General features: G+C 44.1%; 1 protein-coding gene across 1 annotated transcript in view; it reads right to left on the bottom strand.

The window, feature by feature from the left end:
* Positions 1-22,248, bottom strand: part of LOC310794615 (DNA topoisomerase 2-alpha-like) — a 52,839-nt gene that overhangs the window by 12,888 nt on the left and 17,703 nt on the right. The window contains exons 12-19 of the mRNA XM_083656602.1: positions 13,979-14,103; positions 13,562-13,793; positions 13,338-13,472; positions 12,985-13,185; positions 4,152-4,347; positions 3,801-3,889; positions 3,555-3,692; positions 1,471-1,554 (exon numbers count right to left, since the gene is read on the bottom strand). Coding sequence (XP_083512728.1) covers positions 1,471-1,554; positions 3,555-3,692; positions 3,801-3,889; positions 4,152-4,347; positions 12,985-13,185; positions 13,338-13,472; positions 13,562-13,793; positions 13,979-14,103 — 1,200 coding nt within the window. The remainder of the gene's footprint in view (positions 1-1,470; positions 1,555-3,554; positions 3,693-3,800; positions 3,890-4,151; positions 4,348-12,984; positions 13,186-13,337; positions 13,473-13,561; positions 13,794-13,978; positions 14,104-22,248) is intronic.

Here is a 22,248-nt window from a genome sequence, read left to right as displayed (position 1 = left end):
CACCAACAGCACAACACTATAAGACAACCAAAATTGTAGTACATTTACAGTAATAGGCTAATACTAACATTAAACTACAAAACTACAGCTATACAATACTAACAGAGAGAGAGTGAGGGTACTGTTGCACCTGGGAGGCAGCAAGGGGTTAATTTTTTTCAGTTGAGACAGAGAGAGAGAGAGAGAAGGGGGGAGAGAGGACCATCGAGCAACAGCGTGCATGAAAGTGAAGCAAAGTCAACACAGCTGAAAACTACGTAAAGTTACCAGAAGGAGAAAGACTCCGTAGGTGAAGTACACGGGACAAAACAGGACAACGGATACATGTACACTAGTACTACGTAGTTAACTGCTTGACCACTCGTGAGGGCGCAACTGCAACGAATGTAGGAGCACATGTAGGAGAGCGGAGGAGAGTTTGAGAGATGCGCTGTGTGGCTGATTCGTGTAGCGGTGTGTGTGTGTGTGTGAGAGAGAGAGAGGAGCGCTCAGCCCCCACCTCTGTGAAATTCAGACAGCAGCAGGCAGATAAGAGGAGAGGAGAGGAGAAGGCGCAGCAACACCAAAGTGCGACGGTGAAAACATTACTCGCCACATGGCGGACAGACCCCTGATCGTCACTCGCCAAAGCTAAAATATGCCCGCCATTGGTGGGTGGCGGGCTCTAATTTCGGGCCCTGGCTGTAGGTGAAACTTTGTGCGAGGGCTATTACATTTAATAATTGTAGGGGGCGCTATGGAGGCATTTAGCCACACCTATGGCCAAGACCCTTGGAATATGAATTTTTTCGCCACTTCTGAGGCATGTGCAAAGTTTCGCAACTTTTTGTGCATGTTTAGGCCCTCACAAATGCGTGCAAACTGCAGAATAATATGGAATACAATAGGGCCTTCGCCAACCGGCCTCGGTGCTCAGGCCCTAATAAGAAGAAGAATAATCCTTTGGAATACAATAGGGCCTTCGCCAACCGGCTTTGCTGGTGCTCTGGCCCTAATAATCCTTTGGAATACAATAGGGCCTTCGCCAACCGGCCTCGGTGCTCGGGCCCTAATAAGAAGAAGAATAATCCTTTGGAATACAATAGGGCCTTCGCCAAGCGGCCTTGCCGGTGCTCAGGCCCTAATTGCGTGTAACGCGGAAGAGAGAAAAAGTAGGCGTGGTGAATAGAGTTGACGCAATGGTGGTAAACGCTGACAATGTGAAATGACTGTAGGTGACTGGCTATGTTGAAAAGATGCAGACATTATGTGGATCAAGAAAGAACAACCATATTGTCGAGACCTTGACAGAAACTTTTGACTTTTTGAGCAAATTCACTTTTGTAGGACCAGGAAGAAATGCTAAGATAAATTGTCTGTGTTTCCAAGCATGCGGGGGAACCTGGTGAAACAGGAGGGACTGAGGACCGAGCTGACGCAAAGTTTGGCATCAGAAATAACTTTAGTGTCGATAGGTAAAGGCCTATTTACCTCCAGTTCCTCAGAAAAGGCAACCAGGTCTTCCTTCCACAGGTCAGCTGGATTCTTCTTCTGTAGGGTGTTCAGCTCCGTGATCTACAGGAAAGTAGTTGGGTCAGAAATGAGCAAGATCTACTCAAGATAGACCAATTAATCAAATCACCAATCTCACACAAGTCAGTTTAAGTTTTAACACATTCACTGCCAACAGTTTTTTTTTTTTACTGTAGGTAGCTTCTGCCAAGGTTTTTTTTGAGGATTCTGGCTCATCTTTCAAGAGCCGAGGATTATTTTCTGCTAGGACTTTGTGAACACAAAATATCTCAAAAGAACTACCGTACTTTCCGCACTATAAGGCGCACGTGAATATAAGCCGCAGCAGCTAAATTGCATGTTTGTTACATACATAAGCCGCACCGGACTATAAGCCGCAGGTGTTTTAATGTTTAAAACTGGTCAGGAGGAGGCGTAGCGCCTGCCTGTAACAGAGATCTCCGTGTCTTATCAGCGGAGACCGTTTTGAGTCCGATGAACAAATCAATCAAAAACACTTCACTACGTCCAACATAGGCTACAAGATTCGTTTCATTCCATTGAATTTGGCAGCGCGGACGAAACATGGGTGGAACGAAACATGCAAATTACATGTTTTGCATCCTCATCGTCGTAACACAGCCAGTTCTCCATCTTTTGAAGCATGATGTTAGATTACAACGAGCTAGTTGTGTGGCTTAGCCTTCCAAAATGTTGCCGTTAGTTTTTTAGAAGTTAATACATAGAATTGGGAACGTTACATTCAATTTCATTCAGACTGTCTTTCTGGCTCAATCGCCGACATTTTTCCCCCGGAGCGAGGGAGGGTGGGAGGAGGGAGAGTGTTTTACAGTAGTGGCTGAGAGAGCGTAGTGGCACAGTGCTCCAATCAGGTCGCGAGGAACATTTTTTGCAACATCATCCAATCAGGGTCTCGCTCTCGTAATGTCTGTCTTGCTCTCGTTCTGTCTCTCGTACCAAAATCCATAGATTTAGGAGGTCCCCTAGTGGCCGTTAGCTGTAAAAATCCATAGATAAGCCGCACCGTTATATAAGCTGCAGGGCCGAAAAATGGGGAAAAAGCCGCGGCTTATAGTCCGAAAATTACGGTAATAGAATGTGTGCTTTCTCTGTCTAAAAGAGTTAGTTTGTAGAGTTAGTAGTTATGTAGGCATTAGCAGTTAAATACAGCATGGTTTCAGCGTCTGAGAAGGAAAGCTGAGATAATTGCATTTTTGTGAAATTCGATAGAACAGGCAGAACAGTCACTTTAACCATTTATTTTTGGCATCAGTAAGACATCAGACATCTAAACAATTAGTTCTGAACAGTAATTTCCTCCATAACAGCACCCCCACCCCCCTCTCCTTCAAACTCCTCCCTCCGTGTGTGTTCTCCTCCTCCCTCCGTGGCTCAGTGTGTCACAAGTGAGTCTCTGCTGCCTGTCTGTGCTGCCTGGCGGCTGCTCGTCGGGCGAGTCTGGATCGGGAACAGTAATTTCCTCCATAACAGCACCCCCACCCCCCTCCCGTGCGATTCTGGGCTTTTGAGCTTTCTGCTGCGTGTGTTGCACCCAGAGTGTATTTTAGGAATCCCCCATGTTGTGCGCCAGCTCCAGCGCGAAAGCAAAAGCGTTTTCGCCGCATTTTCCTCCTCCTTCCTCCGTTTTCCTCACGCTATTTTCTGCTGTTTTTGCTCTGCTTTTTCTAGTCTGGAGAGCACTGTCGCCACTTAGTGGGTCGGTGGAATGGGTTGTACACGTTCGGTGGCTCCCATATTTTTATAGGAGACGTAGGGGGCTTGGATCCACGTGCCACCGTCATATTTTTTTTGACGAGATAACTCGTCGACGGCAGTCAACCATTGGATTTTTTTTGACGAGATAACTCGTCGACGGCAGTGAACGTGTTAAAAATCAGTTTAAAAAAAAACAAGCAGAATCATAACATCCTGATGGAATGTTGCTGACTTAATTTATCGCTCTGGGAGCATCACCAATCTGCCATTTCAAGCTTTAATTTTAAAAGATGTGTTAAGTCGGTAAGACTGGATCAGTATCGGACCTTTGCTTCCCTCTGCTTGCAGAGCTCATCTTTCTTCTCCTTGGTCAGGTACCACATGGTCATACTGAGCAGGTAGTTGTAGTCTGGCCCGCTGGTGTCCTCCTTCTCCTTTTCATCGCCATCCTCCATCTCCTCATTCTGAGAGCAGGGACAGACATATACAATGTTATTTGTTCAGGTGGAAGCTGATCTTCTCAAACCCAATTTCAATCATACCAAAACTGGAAACTATTCTTGGTGTCCTACCTTCTCCTGAGCCTGTTTCCATGCTTTGACTGGGTCTGAATCATAGCCCATCTGCTCCAGCATGCTGATCCGCTCCTTTGGCTTGTTCTCTGGAGGTAAACAGACAGATCACATCAGCCATGTTTATGGCTACAATGCTAATCACAATAAATTTAGTCAGATATTGTGATTGCAATTACTAATCTTAACGATTTGGGAACAAAATGTTCAACTACAATAGACGTTCTAAAACAAATGTTTAAATATAGCTGATGTGCAAGTATTCAACAATTATTAATTGTGACGTTGAAATCAAACTTTAGCAGTTTGCTTCAACCAGAAGTCATAACTAGTTTGGTATGAGCCACGAACCGATGTCCAAGGTTCCCTGGATCTTCTCCAGGATGAAGCGGGCCTGGTTGGTGAGCTTGGCACTCTCTGCCCCCAGCATGCCAACCAGCCAGTCCTTCCTCAGCACGTAGTACTTCATCCTCAACTCATAGAAGTCCTTCAGGATGTCCTGCACCATCTCATACTTCTTCAGGCTGCCCACATGGTCAAACAGCACCTAAAACAACAGGACAGGTTGAGAAGAGTTTGAAGAAATGTTCCTCTTAATCAAAGCTAGTCGCAAGTCAAGTTCTCCATCAATGTTTCTTCACATCCTTTTGCCATAGGCAAAGTTTGAACTTTAAGGTTGGGGTGCCGAAAAAATCTAAAGGAAAATTAATAGTTAGGATACAAGCACATGCATTTTCATATCCCGACTAATATGCCCAATGAGTGCACAAACTGGCTTAGATACCTGCAAACCAGAGATTACGTTCGTTCCAAGCTTCGTGCATTTGAAGCACTCCCAAATGAGCATGTTTTTCTCTATGTATTGCTGAGCCCTACTCACTCCAAGCTAGGGATGTTAATAATTAACCGGTAATAGGTTAACTGCCATTAAGAATGTAGCCGATTAAAATTAATTAACTGTTTTGACCGACAACATTGTTACTTTGTATCATCAATTCAGTCTTCATAGCTCACAGTGTGTTAATTATACCAGTCCAGCAGAGGGCGTACCTCACCCAGCTAGCGCAAGAGAAGGAGTGGTCACGTGAGAAGGTCGTTACGCATGTCATGCATGCATGAGGAAGTAAGAAGTGAATTGAGCAAAGTACCCCATGAACAAAACATATGCTAAAATTACATTGTGTAAAATATCGTTCTCAAAATTCAACTCCAGGGGCAATTTATGATTCCCCGACGAGCATCGCTGAACGTCACGTTACATTCCATTATCGCTGGACGTTGATTTTGGACGCTGTCACTCATAAAAGTTATAGCTAAATAATAAATACTAGGCGATTGGAGCAGGCATTGTGCATGCAGAGGCAATAACACAGAAGCCTTGCTTTATGGTGGACAAGGAGATGCTGGAATTAAGCGTGGAGGACGGCGAGGGATTTCATGAAGTTCATTGAACCAGGCTATCACGGCAAGCACCTTGAATTGCCTTTGTGTATGAAAGGTGCTATATAAATAAAATTTGACTTGACTTGGCATCACGCCCCCCTTTGTTGAAATGACTATTAAGGAGAGGCGGCTGTTCAAAGGAGGTGAGCCTTATTGTTTTTAGGCTAATTGTTGTTTTATTATTATTTTCGTTTGAGATTCATGCCATGAATGTCACATAAATAATATGCAGCTATTGTGTGACTGGTTAAATAGAACTTGAACTGAGAGAGTCAAGTCAAGTCAAGTCAAGTTTATTTATATAGCCCTAATTCACAAGCATGTCTCAGAGGGCTTCACAGAAAGTATGTCTAGCTAATTCTAGCTAACACACAGTAACAAGAATATACAGAATAAAGATAACATTTGCACAGTTGATAATATAGAAAATATAGGAATGAGGGGAGAGCAGAGGAGAGCGCAGGAGAAGGGAGAATAGCAGGGGGAATGTGAGAGAGTGATGGGGTGGGGAGGGTATAGGAGGTGGGGAGGAGCAAGAGGAGAGAGCAGGAGAGGGGAAGGGAGGGGAGGTGTGGGGGAGAAGAGAGCAGGGGGAGGGAGGAGGTGGGGAGAGAATGAGCAATATAGACGGAGGAGAGGGGGGAGGTGGGGAGAAGATAGGAATGTGGAGGAGGAGAGAAGGAGAGATGGGGGTACAGGGGAGGGAGAGCCAGGGTAGAGAAATAAATCTCGTCTGAGAGACAGACGAGATTTATTTTCCGGGGGGGGGGGGGGATTATTTTATTGTTGGCCTCCAGTAGAGTAACTTATTGCATCATTAATAGTTCAAAAAACTCATTGTTTATCTTGTACTGGCTCTCACTGCCCCCTTCAGTTCACCCTCCGTCTGAAACGCTCTGTTTTAGGTCCTGTCCCTTTAACACTTTGAGTGCCACGGCCCTTGGGCAAAAGGTGCTGTACTGTGCCACATAGGCCGCAATGCATTTTAATATAGCCATATCATTTTTTGTGTTCTTCTTATATGGACAACCAATAGCCTCAATGAAACTTTGAACCCTTCTGTTTCATTAAAAAAAAAAAGTGTGTTTATAAACCGTTCCATTTTGGAAATACACCCCTCTGAAAAAGAGTGTTTTCGACCGAAAAAAGCATGGTGAAATTAGTTTCTGAGATAATCACATCTTTATGTTAGAAAGGGCGACAGAATGAATTCTGCTTTGAGTTGAACAAAATGCTATAGCTAAAATGAAAGGTTAGAATGTCTAGTTTACCTGCGGGAAAAAGTATGTCAAAAGAATGTGTTGTTTTTTTTCTACCAATATTAGTTTACAGCTTGGTCTAACATCAAAATGTTCACTTTCATGGGGTCATGCTGGATAATGAAGTCCATATTTCCACAAAGAAAGAAGATATCAACTTTTATTTTTATTTTTATGAAACTACACATTGAAAGCTTTCATTTGATGTGTAACATAATAACAATATTCAAAACACAACATGTCCTGCACTGTTTTATCTTCTTCACATGGACCTTCAAAATATTTGGAAATCAAGACAACTTTATGTAAACATAGGCCAAATAATGAATTCTCCTTTGAGTTGAACAAAATGCTATAGCTGGAATGAAAGGTTAGAATGTCTAGTTTACCTGCGGGAAAAAGTATGTGAAAAGAATGTTTTGTTTATTTTCTAAATATCTGGAAACAGCATGTTCCAACAACAAGATGCTCACATTTATGGGGTCATGCTGGGGTCATGCTGGAAGTCCCTATTTACATAAAGAAAACAAGATATCAACTTTTTTTTTTTTTTTTTGATGAAAGTACACTTCTCTTTCAATTGCTGTCTAAAAAATATGCAAAGCACGACAGCCCACCGGACTATAAACAATAGACCTCATCAACTTTTTTTTTTTTTTTTGGGGGGGGGGGGGGGGGGGGGGGAGGATGAAACTGTCACTGGGCATGATACTCGAAGTAGCAGGGGTACAGGCAGAGAGGGAGGTAGTCACATTTGGGGCAAACATATTTTGTCTCTTTTCTGTGTCCTTTCGCTGCACAGTGCGCACATCTCCTGTACGCCTTGTCCTTTGTGGGTGGCACTTCGACTGGCTGTGGGACATGTCCTTCGAAGTCCACAGTCGCGGAAGCGGACCGTTTCCGCGGGTGGATTGGCGTGGCTTGGCGAGGAGGAGGTTGGTCACCTGCCGCCGGAGGAGGAGGGGGGGGGGAGGAGGAGGGGGGGGGGAACAGATGCCTCCGTCCAGGACTTTATCACCGACAGGGTGAAGTCTTTCAGCGTTTTGCAGCTGGCCGTTGGGTTGCGTTTCCTGTATATGATGAAGGCATTGCTGATCGCGATCTCCATCAGGTACGCCACGAATTTGGAGCTCCATTTCGCCGTCTTCCTGATGAATGGGTAATAGCTGATCTTCTGGTCTAGCCGATCTACACCATTCATGTACTGGTTGTACGCAACGACGCATGCTGGTTTTTGTTGGGGGACTCTCTCACTTTGGCCTTTCTGTCTCACCTCTACGGTCCTCATGTCATCCGTGTGGAAGGTGGTGATCATCCTGACGATCCGCTTGTCTCGCCACGCCAGGACCATCACTGCGTCGTTGTGGAGAGCGCGTCGTTCACCGACTGCCAGATCCGACATGCTGACCTGCCGGATTGACGGTGGTTCTCCCCTGTTCACACGGAGTGTGCCGGCTGAGTCTATGTGGAGGCTGAGGAGAAGTCGACACATGGACTCACTATTGTAGAAGTTGTCCATGTAGAGGCGGTGGCCAAAACCCTCAAGGCCGTCGACCAGGAAGCGCACGGTGTCCTGCAGTGTATTGCTAGTTCCACAGTAGGGCTTCATGGAGTAGCAATAGCCGTTTTCAGAATCACAGAGTATGTAACTCTTGATCCCGTACTTGACTGGTTTTGCAGGGTTGTACACTTTGAACCGCAGTCTCCCGCGCCAGAGAAGCATCCCCTCGTCCACACTGATGTTCTGTGAGGGCCGGTACATCTCCCTGAATTTGCAGAGGAGCAGGTCCAGGACGAGACGCACTTTGTGCAGCGGGTCGCTGCCATCGACCTCCCGGTTGTCACTGAAGTGAATGAAGCGCCAAATAAGCTGGTACCTGTTCCGTGGCATTGTTTTCCTGAAATATGGCGTTTCAAGTGCCACATCAACAGACCAGTATTCTGCGATGCTGGGTTTCTTTATGAGGCCGGTGAGGAAGAGCAAACCCAGAAACCGCTTCAGCTCTACCACCGTCAGCGGAACCCAGGCATTTACCCTGGAGAATGGGAGACGCAGCTGATGGAGGACAGCAATGCACTGTTGTGCATAAGTGTTTGTCTGCTCAACAATGAGCAGCAGCAGCTCCTCGCAGAGGTAGAGCTCCAGGAAGTCGACAGGCTGGTCGGACTGGATTGATGCCGCGTTGCTGGGACCTGCCACTCCAGTGAACGGCAAGCTCTTGGGGCTCCAGTCACCCGTTTCCCGCCAGCTTGGCGGGTCCTCCTGATGGCGAGTCTTGCCAGCTGAATAAAAATAAAATAAAATAAAAATAATATGAAATAAAAGGTTTTTCTTCAGACAATTGTGATATGTAAACAAGCTGTCTTTTTGACAAAATCCAATAATTAGAAGCCTTGTGTTGACAAAAATAAACTGAATAAAAAAGGTTCCCACCTCTTTTGCGCCCAACTGCACTTGAAGAAGAAGGTGGTGGTGGTGGTGGTGGATCCTCCGACTCTTCTGTCGTAAAAGTGAATTTATAAAAATATGAAATTGAAATTTCTTGAAGGAAAAAAGTTTATGTTTTCATTCACTATCAGATTGAATAGGAATTCTAAAATGGCCTTGATCTCACCTTCATCACTGGACTCCAAACGTGCAAGACGTGGGAAGCTGGAGGAAGCCCCTTGGTTTTCGTCATCCTCATTGTCCTCCAACTCTGAAATTGTATATTTTACATGGTATTAGAATAGGCTAAATAATTCAGGATTGTTATTCTTACCAAGCTTTTATTTACGAAAATAAATGGCTGAATAATAAAAGGTGTGTGTGCGTGTGTGTGTTTATTTTTTTTACATTTGTACCTCCATTGTTTTTTTTTTTACTTGCTTGCTGGCCAGTAATGCCTGTTCCTATATACCAGGGGTGCCCAACCTTTTTTGAACCAAGATCTACTTTTCAAGAAGCCAGTCTGCCAAGATCTACCAGTCCAGTTTCAACATTGCAAATGCACACACGCATACTACACAGACACAGTTTCCAGCCTGCATAGTAAAGTCGCCACAACACACTCCCTCTGTTTGTCTGTCTGTCTCTCTCTCTCTCTCTCCCGATCTACTGGTTGGGCATCACTGCTATATACTGTAAGTCACTTTTAGTAGGCTACTTTTTGCTCTCCTATGAAGATGATGATGATACATTGTTCTGTTTGTCCTGAAATGTAGATTTAGCTGTATACCTGACACATGAATTTCCTGCAAAGGATCAATAATAACGTATATATATCTAGGTTCTTACCTCTAGAAGACGACGCCACTGGGAACTCAGGGGTCTCCTCCTCCTCATCTGTATCCAAAGTGAGAGTTTATAAAAATATGATATATATGATCGAAGGAAAAAAGTGTTTTCAATATCAGATGATCGTAAATCGATCTCACCATCGCTGGAGTCCAAAAAGGCACAACTCGGTGCAGGCGGTCGCCAGTCTGAATCCCTGGTGTCGTCGTGTTCAGACGAAGAGACCGGCTCGTCGGAGTCTGTCTCCGGGAGACCTCTCGACTGAACAGCGCGGTCCAGGGCTTGCTGTAACGTGAGCTGCCCAGCTGCAGGCTGGGGACGCTTACGCCTGGGCATCCCTACCAGCTAAACTAGCTCTAGACTAGCGTAAACTAGCCAACTAGCCAACTAAACACACACACACACACACACACACACACACACACACACACACAACACACAGAGAGACAGACACAGACAGAGACGCACAAACACGTATTTTTTTTTTTTTTTTTTTGAAAACACACACTACACTAACTAATTACTATACGCTAACGCTACTACTGCTGCCTGCTAAACTAATCGACCTAACGCTATCACAAACACTCACACACACACGCGGCCCTCACACACAACTCAAACACCCAAGCACTCACCTCAAATACACCAAACGCTCAACACTCACCACAATCTCACAAACTAATCTATCTGATGCTATCAATCTATCTATCTATCTATCTATCTACCTATCTGATCTAAATATACCGCTAATAACTATCTAATGCTCAATGCTAATTCTCAATGCTAATGTTCGCTAAATGCTATCTATCGTATGCTTACCGTATGCTATCACCAAGGGACTGAAGCGATTTCACAAACTCAGTCAAGACAAAGGAGTCGGGGGAGGGAGGCGCGCTTTGATCGCGTCGATTTTTTAAGGTGGCGCCGTGAGATCCATTGAAGGAAATTATGTTGACAGACTGCGTACGACCTTAAACTGCACAAATATGGAAAAATATGATTTTGGAGTTATTGACGCCATTTGGCGTCGCTGGCACTCTACGGTAAATTTCTCTTGACGCCATATGGCGTCGCTGGCACTCAATGTGTTAAGAACCCCCACCCTCTGAAATACTCCAGGCGGGCAGCGGGGGGAAAGTTGTGTTTGCAAACCTCTGCCCAGACAGAGGACCCGGACCCCACGTTGAGAACCACTGCAAATCACAATCGTGCAGAGAGGGAGAGAGGGAGAGGGAGACGGAGGGGACGCTGTGTTTGGCTGGAGCAAAAAATCCAGTTGGGGATTACTCTCAAAGGCGAGGAGTGACGATTTTTTTGGTGTGCCGTTTTTCCTCCAGGCAGCCTGACGCTGATTTCCCTCCTCTAAACAGAGCTCGATTTAAGTTATTATTTCGGTCTTTTTCAAAATTATGTTTTCATTTTGTAGTAGTAATGGTGCATAGGCTATTTATCGATACAAGCAGTGTTTTTATTCCAACATGAACCAATAGTATGTTTAATACTAGATTGAAACGAAGGGAGGGAGGGGCAGGGCGCGCGCGCCGTGGGCCCGGGCTAGGCTTGGCAAAGTTGGCATCACCATGGTAACAAGTCCTACCTGACGTAACTAGAACTAGAAATCCATGTCCTCTCGTCTACAAGACTTCATGGGGGGTGGGGGGGGGGGTTCATGGGGGTAACATTAAAACACCTTCACCTATTTATTTGAAGCTTAGCCCATGTTTAATATGACCATCCAAGATTGTAACAACATATATATGATACAAAATGAAGAAATGCATAATATGGCCCCTTTAAGGAAAATCCATGAAATTCCCATCCATACTCCAAGCACCTTATCTCTAGATTTGTATGTCTGTTTGACAACTGCAATACAGCCCCTACTGAGAGGATTAGAGAAGCATTTATCTGACATTATATGGGAAAGGAGTCTGTCTGTGGTACAACTCTGCTCAGTTAATAGCAGACACCAGCTGATCCAATTTAAAGTTGCTCACCGTCTTCATTACTCCAAGTATAAATTACACAAGATCTTCCCTTCTGTTTCGCCCCTGTGTGACAGGTGTCAGTTGTCAGAGGGCACACTATCTCATGCCTTTAGGTTCTGCCCTTCACTAATGGGATTCTGGGCCAAAATATTTGACTGGTACTCTAAGGCCTACAAAGTAACCCTGCAGCCGGAGGCAGAACTCGCCATCTTTGGCTGCTCAGAGTCCTCTCTGAACTTCCCTACAGCTGTGCAGCAATCTCTGACACTGGGAACAACTGTTGCTAAAAGACTAATTTTAAAGGAATGGAAGTCCTCTTCTTCACCTTCTTTTCAGGTGTGGCTGATGGACATGATCTCTGTTATACAGATGGAGAGGCTGAGGTTCCTGAGAGCCAACTTGCTTAGAAGGTTCTCAAATATCTGGGATCCCTTTTTGGCTTACTTTGACAAAGTTAAGAATGACTAGTGACTGAGGTTTGGGGTGATAGACGGCTTACCTGAATAGTTTTCCATGGACCCCTTTCATTGGATCCCATGCATAATATCTTTACAAGCACATGAGCACCTTATGGGGCTGGTAGCACCATGTTACAATACTAAATGTCAAAGATGTGTTTTTGTTGTTTGTTTGTTTTCTTTCCCTGTGTCTGAGCTTGTTTGTTTATTGTTCTGCGAAAATTTGAAAATAAGATGTTGGGGAAAAAACTATGCCTAATGAGTGATGGAATATTTCATCACTCATTAGGCATAGTTTTTTTTGGGGGGGCAAGAATTTACCTTAGAAATCAAACTCAATCAACTCACTGATGAAGGTATGAAGTGTGAACACACACCTCTCCATGGCATGGAGAGGTCATTACCCACACGTTTTATCTGCTGTTTACATCAAGGTTATGCTGCTCAGATATGGCTCATAATTAGACCAGAATAATAGTATATTTTATAATTAACATTGACAATAATTATAATCACAATTATTCTACCCTTTATCTAGAGCAAGGCATTACAATAAAAGATTACTTCTGTGTTATAACTAGATATTTAAAACATGCATTTTTGGCTGCAGCCAAAAACAGCCCCCTGAACCAACGTAAACTTCGCCCATGCCTTTTGCTGTGCTTCATCAAAATGCACTAGAGTAGAAGTTCTCAAGTTCTCAGATTCTATCCTTTTGCTGCATCAAATCAATACGTGGATGTGTGGGGCAGCCATTACCATAGAATTGCAGGTGAGCGGGTTCTGCAGCTTGAAGACTTTGTGGAGGCCAGCAGCCTCCACCTCCCTCATCTTCTCCTCCGTCAGCTTGACCACAAAGCGCACCGTGGTGTCGGTGTGGTACTCCTTGTAGTCTGTGATCAGAGCTGGGACCTTCTCTGTGCCATTCAGCATGGGCTCCAGCACGTTCTCCTTGTAGGGCTAGATCACAGAGGAGAGGATGAAACGGACATGGAGTCAAGAAGATCAATCTAGTTTAATAAATGAAAAAAAAACAGTTGAATTTGATATGGTGAGTATTTAACAAACAGTATGATGAATGATTGAATGACAGGGTTGTAAGTACTGCTAACCTGTGTCCAGGATTTGACGGGTAATTCCGATATCTCAATGGTGGTGGAATCAATGATGGCGACTTCTCCGCTGATCAGGTACTGGTTCTCCATCAGTTGGTCAATGGTGCCCTTGAAGCCTTTGTAGTTTGGAAGCTGCAGGAGAAGAAACATTTTTAGTGTCCTTCTCACATCCTGAGATAAAACACAATCAAAAATCAACGGCAGCCATTCCCTTTCCTGACCATGGGCAGCGGCTCCTCCCCGTTGAGCATGCGGTGGAGGTTGTTGACGACCTCTCGGACGTCGTAGTTGGGGAGCTTGCAGGCCCAGCCTGTGCCGATGCCCTCGGCACCGTTCACGAGGACCATGGGGAGGATGGGGATGTACCACTCGGGCTCCACGCGCTGGTTGTCATCGCAGTTGTACTTGAGCAGGTTGTCATCCACAGGAGGGAAGATCAGCCGAGCCAGAGAGCTGCAGGGAAGGAAATTTTTGGCTTAAATCTTGAGTGAATCACTAGCCGTGTTCACTCATTCACTATTCCCCATTGTAGTTGCATTGAGGGTATTTTATATTGGACTATAGTCAATCAAATTAACAGTTAAGTTCTGATTCACATGGTGAAGATCATGTATCTATTATCTTCAGTAGCTGCTGACCTGAGCATGATGGAGCTGGATCGACGGCTGGCAGAGTCTTTGCCGCCGTGTTTCTCCAATAGGTTAATGTTGTTGCTGCCCACAAAGTTCTGGGCCAAACCGACTATGGTATTTATCAGAGACCTCTGGGGAGAGAAACACAGAGGGCACAAAGAGTTGATGAGATCCAATCTGCGGTATTAACAAAACTGCTATGGGTGTGTAGAATGGACAAGTTAGTTCAGCATGAACATTTGGTCTGATATATCCATTTTACTTTATAATCTATCTAATAATTGTGGGAGCGTCTGTCTCTCTGTCTCTCTCTCTGTCCTTCGCGTAACTCGAGAACCGTTGGTCGGATCCACTGAGATATATGAATGGAGAGAGTGTCCCTATCTCCTCCCTGTATGGTCTATTGAAGCCAAAATCCTGCCAGATCAGTGAGCCAGATTCTGCGCAGTAGCTCTGTTGATTTAGAACCTCTGTGGGCTCCCCGCCCCTCTGAACTTTCTTATGTAGAGCCGCTGTTTCTAGAATGCGCACAGTGCGTTGTGTATTTATATACAGTCTAGCTCTGTAAATATGGCACTTTAAGTTGTAATATTTTTTGTCTCGCCAAAAGTAACCAGGAAGATTCCCACTATGAGATCAGTTTATCAAAATGACGCCTGTACGAAAATCTGATTTTAGTTGTCGGAGATTTTTAGACCTCCGGGCTGCTGTGCTCTCAGCCCGGACCGGAAGTGGAGGCAGGCATGCTCCTCTCGGCCTCACTGGGGAAATTATCCGATGCACTGCTGTGTTGATTAAGCTAGCCTAATGTTTCCGTGGCATTTTGATTAACTTTATAATTTAATTCCTTTTGGAGCAAATGTTGGTTTTACAAATCTAACCTTGATGCTTTACGCTACGTTGTTTACTGGTATAGTGTGGGTAGGGCAGCAACGTTGTAACGTTCCATTTAATATAGCTCAGTGGTAACGTTAGCCTAGCCTAGCCGTCTCTGTTAACTATATCCTTACAACAGCTAAGAAAGGAGCTTGTGAAGAACGAACATCCCCACAGTCAAAGCATTTCTCTGAGATATCCATATAAAAACGTTTGTTGGTGTAATACCAAAAATAAAACCTCTGTTTATGTGATGCTAACGGCTAACCCGTTGGCTATTAGCTCATGGCTGGTGCTTGCGTACTAGGCCCCATCTTACACCGGGACATGAGTTAACGTTATAAAACACATTTCCTGGCAGTTGGACAACCTGGTAAGTTCTGAAAATATGTGTATAGTATTGTGTTATTCCAGCTATCGTTATCGGTTGTTAAGTTATAGTAATACTAAGCCGATAAATAATGAAAAACAGCCGACTAGCGAAAGCGGCTAACGCTATTGTTAACGTAGCTGGAGTAACTACTAATGGCTCATTTCCACCACATTTTACTGCCCTGCACAGCTCGTCACCAGTCGGCTCTACTCGTTTCGGCCCGATGGATGTTCTGCTTCGACCGCCGATCATCTGCCCCTGCCCACAGCTGGTCGTCATAGCAACCGCATATCTGTCCTCCGCCTAATAGCCGAAGTAGGCTATAACATAACGTTACAATTAAATCCATCCACAGAACTTTTAAACTGTTTATGAAATACTGGTGCTTCTAAATGACCTACAGTGTACATGGGCAAATGTGACAATCGGCCAGGAGAATGGATATCACTTTGTAGTTAGTCAAACTCACAGGCATGCGCTGCGCGCGGACGGGAGAGGCGCAACAACCGCCTGCGGCCTAGCGGAGCGCTGCACTCTACTACAGGAGCTTCCTGGCCCCACACACCCAGCAGAGCCACCCAGACCTCCAGGCAGTGTTAGATAACGATGAAGCCGTGTGTCTTGTCTATGACGATAGATCTATAATGTGAAGAGCCTGTCCAGCCAATGACGGCTTGAGACTGGCTGCCACAGCTGTCAATCATCCCTTTTATCCCTTTTTATATGTCAAATAACTACCGTAAATTCCGGACTATAAGGCGCACCGGTCTATAAGCCGCACCTTCAAAGGTGACTATTTTTTTCTTATATAAGCCGCACCGGTCTATAAGCCGCGGGTGTTTTGATGTTTAATTACCATATGTAAGGCTTCGTGCACAGAGGGGATTGTCGGGAAAGAGATGGCTGTTTGGGGAAGCTCCCATTTATTAACATATCAACAAAACAAAAGTCAGGTCACTAATCCCCAGACCGCGGGTGTTTTAATGGTATTTTTTGTTTTTTTTACAGTGCACACAGTGTCCGCGGTGTGGTGAAAAGAGGGCAAGAGAGGAAATTAAAACAGAAGTGGATTTATAGTTAGAAAGAGTGCTAAAGAAGAGAGAATTCCGTTTTTTATTTTTTTATTTTAGTTACTCACAGTACTATTGACCAGTCCAACTCAAAAGATATTCGGCAGTTTCACTTTGAGCTCTTGTTCCGCCGCTGTCCATCAATGGTTATGACGAGTCTCGCTGGGTACAGTACGCCAAAGCGATATCCATTGACTTTAACCTTTTCGATGATGCTGTTGTATGTTGCGCGTTTCTGTTGCACCAACGCGGAGAGGTCCTGCCGGACGAAAAAGCGCGTACCCTCCCAGGTGAGGGGCTTCTTCCCCGCAGCCTGGAGGATGAGTTGACGGTCGGGCCAGCGGAGTAGGCAGATGAAGATGGCCCTCGGTGGCAGGCCGGGGTCTGGACGTGGCCGAGGCGCCCGGTGTGCCCTGTCCACCTCTGGTGGTTTCTCGCCTTCCTTCAGGTCCAGGATGTAACACAGGATTTTGCCACGAAAGCGTCCATGTCACCAATCTCAGCTCCCTCTTTTACATTGATCAGGCGAATGTTATTTCTTTTACTCCTGCTGATTAAGTCATCAACCTGCGTGTGCAGCGTTTCGATGTTTTTGCATTTTATCCACTTTCGGACTCACTGTGTTGTTTTTGTCCTCCAGTGCGCTGATGCGCTTTTTTTAGAAACTCTGTTCACGGTTGCATTATTTTCTTTAGTGAGTGAGTGGATGGACTTCTGCACGTTTTCAAACTTGTTTTCAAGCTGCTCAAACCTCTGAGCGATGTCGGACTTAATTGATAGTGTTTCACGGAGTAAAAGTTTAGCCCAAGCCGTGTATCTCCAGCCTCCAGCAGGTGAGTCATTTCCTCATTCATGGCGGTGATTGCTTCTTTCTTTCTTTCGTCTTTTTCTTTCTGCTTACCTGTGTTGTGTTATGTTATGTTATGTTATGTTATGTTGTTAAAAGAGGGCAAGAGAGGAAATTAAAACAGAAGTGGATTTATAGTTAGAAAGAGTGCTAAAAAAGAGAGATTTTTTTTTTTTTGGGGAAAAAATCCATAGATAAGACGCACCGTTATATAAGCCGCAGGGGCCAAAAAAGGCCAAAAAACGGGAAAAAAGCCGCGGCTTATAGTCCGGAATTTACGGTACTTAAAAACAAACTGATCAGAAAAATTACCACTTGCACAGGCATTAGCATGATAATGACTATCTAAAATGATACAAACCACCTTTGGAAAAAAATTATCTGACGTTTACTGTGAATATTTCGGTTGTGATTTTCCCATCCACTAACATGGGGAGGCGGGCCTTGTGACCTATACTGGATTCAGCCGTCAGGGCGGCGATCTGACATGCAGCGGCTTCACTAAACGGGACCTCAAGTGGCGTCCATCTTTATTTATGTCGATGGTCAGATCGATTTGAAACTCGGGGAGTGGGCTGATGGCGACCCGACGGAGTGCGGTGCCCTGTTTTCGTGCGATTCGGATGCGAAACCCGTTCTATATTTGAATATTTGTCTTCAGTTCTTCTCCTTCAAGCCCTAAGCCCCAGCCCCAGCTTAACACTAGAGAGTAAACACAGGGTCGTCACTTTAACGACAGGGTCATTAATTAAGTCAACATGGACTCCTAAATTGAGGGGCCCTTTACACGAGGACAGTTTCTGAAAGAAACGACACAATAGCGTTTCCTTCACACCTTTTCCTTCACACCTTTTCCTTCACACTAATACAATAATTCCCCGTTTCCATAGGAAACCGTCCTCGTGTAAAGTGTCCCTGAGGGGCACTTTACACGAGGACGGTTTCCTATGGAAACGAGGAATTATTTTATCGTTAGTGCCTCCCGTTAAGACGGCGACGGCGTTTCTGCGCTTTGGAGACGACACATTTTAGAACCACCTTCCAGAGTGGAATTGTTGGTGACGCTTCCCGCTGAGCGTTCCATGTAATCGGTTAGAAACGATAGTCTTCCCAGAAACTCTGACGTGCCTGCACACGCGACACACGCTTGGCAACATTCAGAATTAAGCTACACTGCGGCCGACTTCAGTTACATGTTCATAGCGAGCGTTTACTGCTGCTGCGAGGAGCCGATGGCTGTACCCGGTCGGCATTTAACGTTAGGCAAGCACATCGACAGTGTTTTCTCACTGCAGCCTACACAGTAGACAGTGTCAGCACAGCCAGCGCTCCCGATCCTTGCTGCTCGTTAAAGATTTCCAAATAGGCTTATTCTGATAAACTGGTCACATCTATGTAACGTTCTCACCCGAAGAATATTACAACTTTAAAACAGTTTGTTGTTTTTTAACTTGAAAACAGCTTTTTGGCAAGTCTAAAAATTACTACGGTAGCCGTAACCTACTTCCGTGTCTAAAACCCAGAAAGACGATTACGAAATGACGTCATGCAGAAGCGTCCGTGGAGCGACGAGCAACGCCCCGTTGACCATCACACTGCCACCTAGCGACCTGGCATGTACATTACGGCATTTTAAAAATTAAACAGCGCTCATGTAAACGGGGAGAAGGTGTGAAGGAAACGCTATTGTGTCGTTTCTTCCAGAGACTGTCCTCGTGTAAAGGGCCCCTGAGAGTGAATGGCTGGGGGGGGTTAAGTCAACATGAGAGAGAATGGTAGGAGAACATGTATTTGTAAGCTGAATAAGCAGCATTAATATTCAAGTCTGCTATGAATAAAATCAAGGGGAAATAATCAGTAGAGCTCATGGGTCTTAGTTAAATGAGATTTCTGAGAGATTTCTATGTGGCTATAATGGTAGGCTATAATGAGTCACGCATTCAGAAATAATATCCTCTAGGGCAGTGGTTCTCAAATGGGGGTCCGGGGACCCTCAGGGGTCCATGGCAGTTTGCCAGGGGGTCCACGAAAAGTTTTCGGGGGGTGGGGGGGTGGGCTGTTTGTGTGTGCAAAAGCTTCATAGTTCAACGAAAATATGCTTTAAATCTAAAATGGTTCATGGATTACATTCTAATCTGACAAACCTATCAATTTAAATGTCAAGCACGTTAGCGTGGAAACAAGCTGAGCCCGAAATCACAAATCAGAATGAGGGGGTCCCCAGTATATTTTCTATCTTATAAGGGGTCCTTGGCTAGAGCTGGGTATTGGTTCAAATTTCAAGAATCGATTCGATTCCGATTCACAAGGTTGCGAATCGATTAATTTCGATTCGATTCGATTCGATTCCGATTCGATCAATTTTCAATATTGATTTGGTTAGTGATACCAAAACGTGGTTTTTGAGCTGTACCCTGAATTACATGACTGTCCAGTTATGTAACACAGGGGTTTCCAACCAGCCAAGTACGGTAGATACATGGGGAAAAAAAGTTGCAGACCTGTTGTCAATTTTAATGGTTTTAGTTACACATATATTTACTCACCAGGTGGTGACAAAGGGTAAATAACAGCCTTTTCATCTGTCAATAAAGACACTTTCACAATTATGCACAGTGATTTGATTTCAGCCTATATAATTTCTAAAAGTAGATATTAATAATGATCAAACATTTCCATTCATGTAGCCTACAGTATTTATGTTTTTGTTTCAACTACAAACATAATTAAACGTCAACTTGAAACTATGTTTCAACTACCACACACAGCATAATATTTTAGCCTGTTTATTAAAAAAAAAAATTTTTTTTTTTTTTTTTTTTGGAATAAAAATAAAATCGATCTCTGGACATATGAATCGATAATCGAGGATTAAAATGAAAATCGATTAAAAATCGGAGAATCGATTTTTTGAACCCAGCCCTATCCTTGGCTGAAAAACATTTGAGAACCTCTGCTCTAGGGCAACACCACTTCCAGGAGGGTTCCCAGAGTAAAACCTGGCCATTTCCACCACTGCTTATGCATGAGCATCATCTGCTGCATGCCATCGAGAACCGTTGGTCGGATCGACTTCAAACTTTGGGAGCCCTATGGTGCAGTGCGGTGCCCTGTTTCCGTGCAATTCGGCATAGCGCCACCTACTGGCAACATAAAAAATGTTGTTTGATGGAGAAAATATAAGTTCCATGCCATTTCCTAATCAATAAGCTATAAGCTAATAATTGCATACGCATAATTATGCTATGAGTTAACATGACATGACATCTCACACATATAGATTCACCCCAGTGGCATTGAGGACTTCTCTCTTTTGCTGAAGCCTTGGACAGTGCATCGAGTCCCATAACAACTGATAACAGTTTCCCTGTCAGACTCAAGCAGACGCACACACATTTCCAAAGTTCATCCCCCCTCCTCTGCTTTTCCTCCTTACAGTATAAAGCATATGTCAAACTGTCAGTCATCACTGAATATTGGGACTCTGTATGACATATCAGATGTATACATTGAGATTCAGTCTCTTCTATAACAGTGTATAGGAGAATGTATGGTTATTATTAAATATACTTTTATAAGACATCTTTCTGGCTCCTGGTTTCGATTCATTTGGTTTATATCAGCTGTTATATATACATTAGCGCAGAGGTTCTCAAATGTTTTTCAGCCAAGGACCCCTTACAAGATAGAAAATATACCGGGGACCCCCTCATTCTGATTTGTGATTTTGGGCTAAGCTTAATTGTTTCCACGGTAACATTTAATTTGATAGGTTTGTTATTAGAATGTAATCCATGAACCATTTTAGATTTAAAGCATAAACTATTTTCGTTGAACTATGAAGATTTTGCAAAAAAAAATATATCTACCGGTATATATTTTTTTTTATTACATTACATTACGTCATTTAGCAGACGCTTTTGTTTTGTCCAAAGCGACTTGCAATATCACAATTTGTCAACAGTACAGAAAACCACTATGCAACACAATCAATGACAGCCAAGATATTTTGATAGACTGGCACCATGTAGGAAGTAGTTTGAGAAGGAATAAGTAACATGTATCTTTTTTTTTTAACACGTTCACTGCCAACGACGTGTTAACACGTTTTCAGAATCCAGCTGTTGACTGCCAACGACGTGTTGACACGTCGTCAGAATCGATTTATTTTTTTTGACGGTGGGATGTGCATCTAACCCTTTTACATCTCTTATATAAGTATTGGACGTGTACAACGTGTACAACCCATTCCACCGACCCACTAAGTGGCGACAAGGAAGGAGGAAGGCAAGCAAAAAGCAGTGTGACGAAGCCATTCTCATGAAAATGGATGGCGAAAACGCTTTCGTTTTCGCGCTGATTGCTGGCAGTGCGGGATTGCAAACTTGCATAATAGATTACGGATGGAACACACTTTGAAACACGCAGCATAAATATGACCAGAATCGCAAAAGCTTCATCAAAGCTCTCAACCAAAACTCCAAGAAGCGAGCGAGTCCAACCAGACTTCCTCAAAGAGCGGCCGCGCAGACAGGCTCACAGCCGCACAGCAGCAGCAAAGCAGTGAGACTGGTGACAAGCTTGTGGTGCAGCAGGCCATTTTGCCTTGCACCAAATTGGAAACAGCCATAAAAGGCTTTTAGAATGGGATTTTCAACCCATTCTTTTTTGTTTCTTTTTCGCTCTAATTTAGAGTAATTTAATTTATATTCAGAAATTTATTTGAGAGGTCGAGAGTATGAGAAAGTGCATTTGCACAGGTAGGAAAGTGCTTGTGACACGGCGCTGCAGCCAAGAAGAACGCCCACGGAGGGAGGAGTTGGAAGCAGAGGGGAGTTTCCTGCTGTTATGGAGGAAATTACTGTTCAAAACTATTGTTTAGGTCTTACTGATGCCAAAAATGAATGGTTAAAGTGACTGTTCTATCGAATTTCACAAAAAGCCGTTTATCTCTGAATATTTTTTCTGACGCTGAAACCATGCTGTATTCAACTGCTAATGCTTACATAACTACTAACTCTACAAACTAACTCTTTTAGACAGAGAAAGCACACATTCTATTAGTTCTTTTTAGATGATTGGTGTTCACGAAGTCCTAACAGAAAAGAAT

Source organism: Poromitra crassiceps, assembly GCF_964638095.1.
Source record: "Poromitra crassiceps genome assembly, chromosome: 20".
In the NCBI taxonomy this organism is placed as follows: Eukaryota; Metazoa; Chordata; class Actinopteri; order Beryciformes; family Melamphaidae; genus Poromitra; species Poromitra crassiceps.
This window is presented reverse-complemented; position numbering and strand designations above follow the sequence as displayed.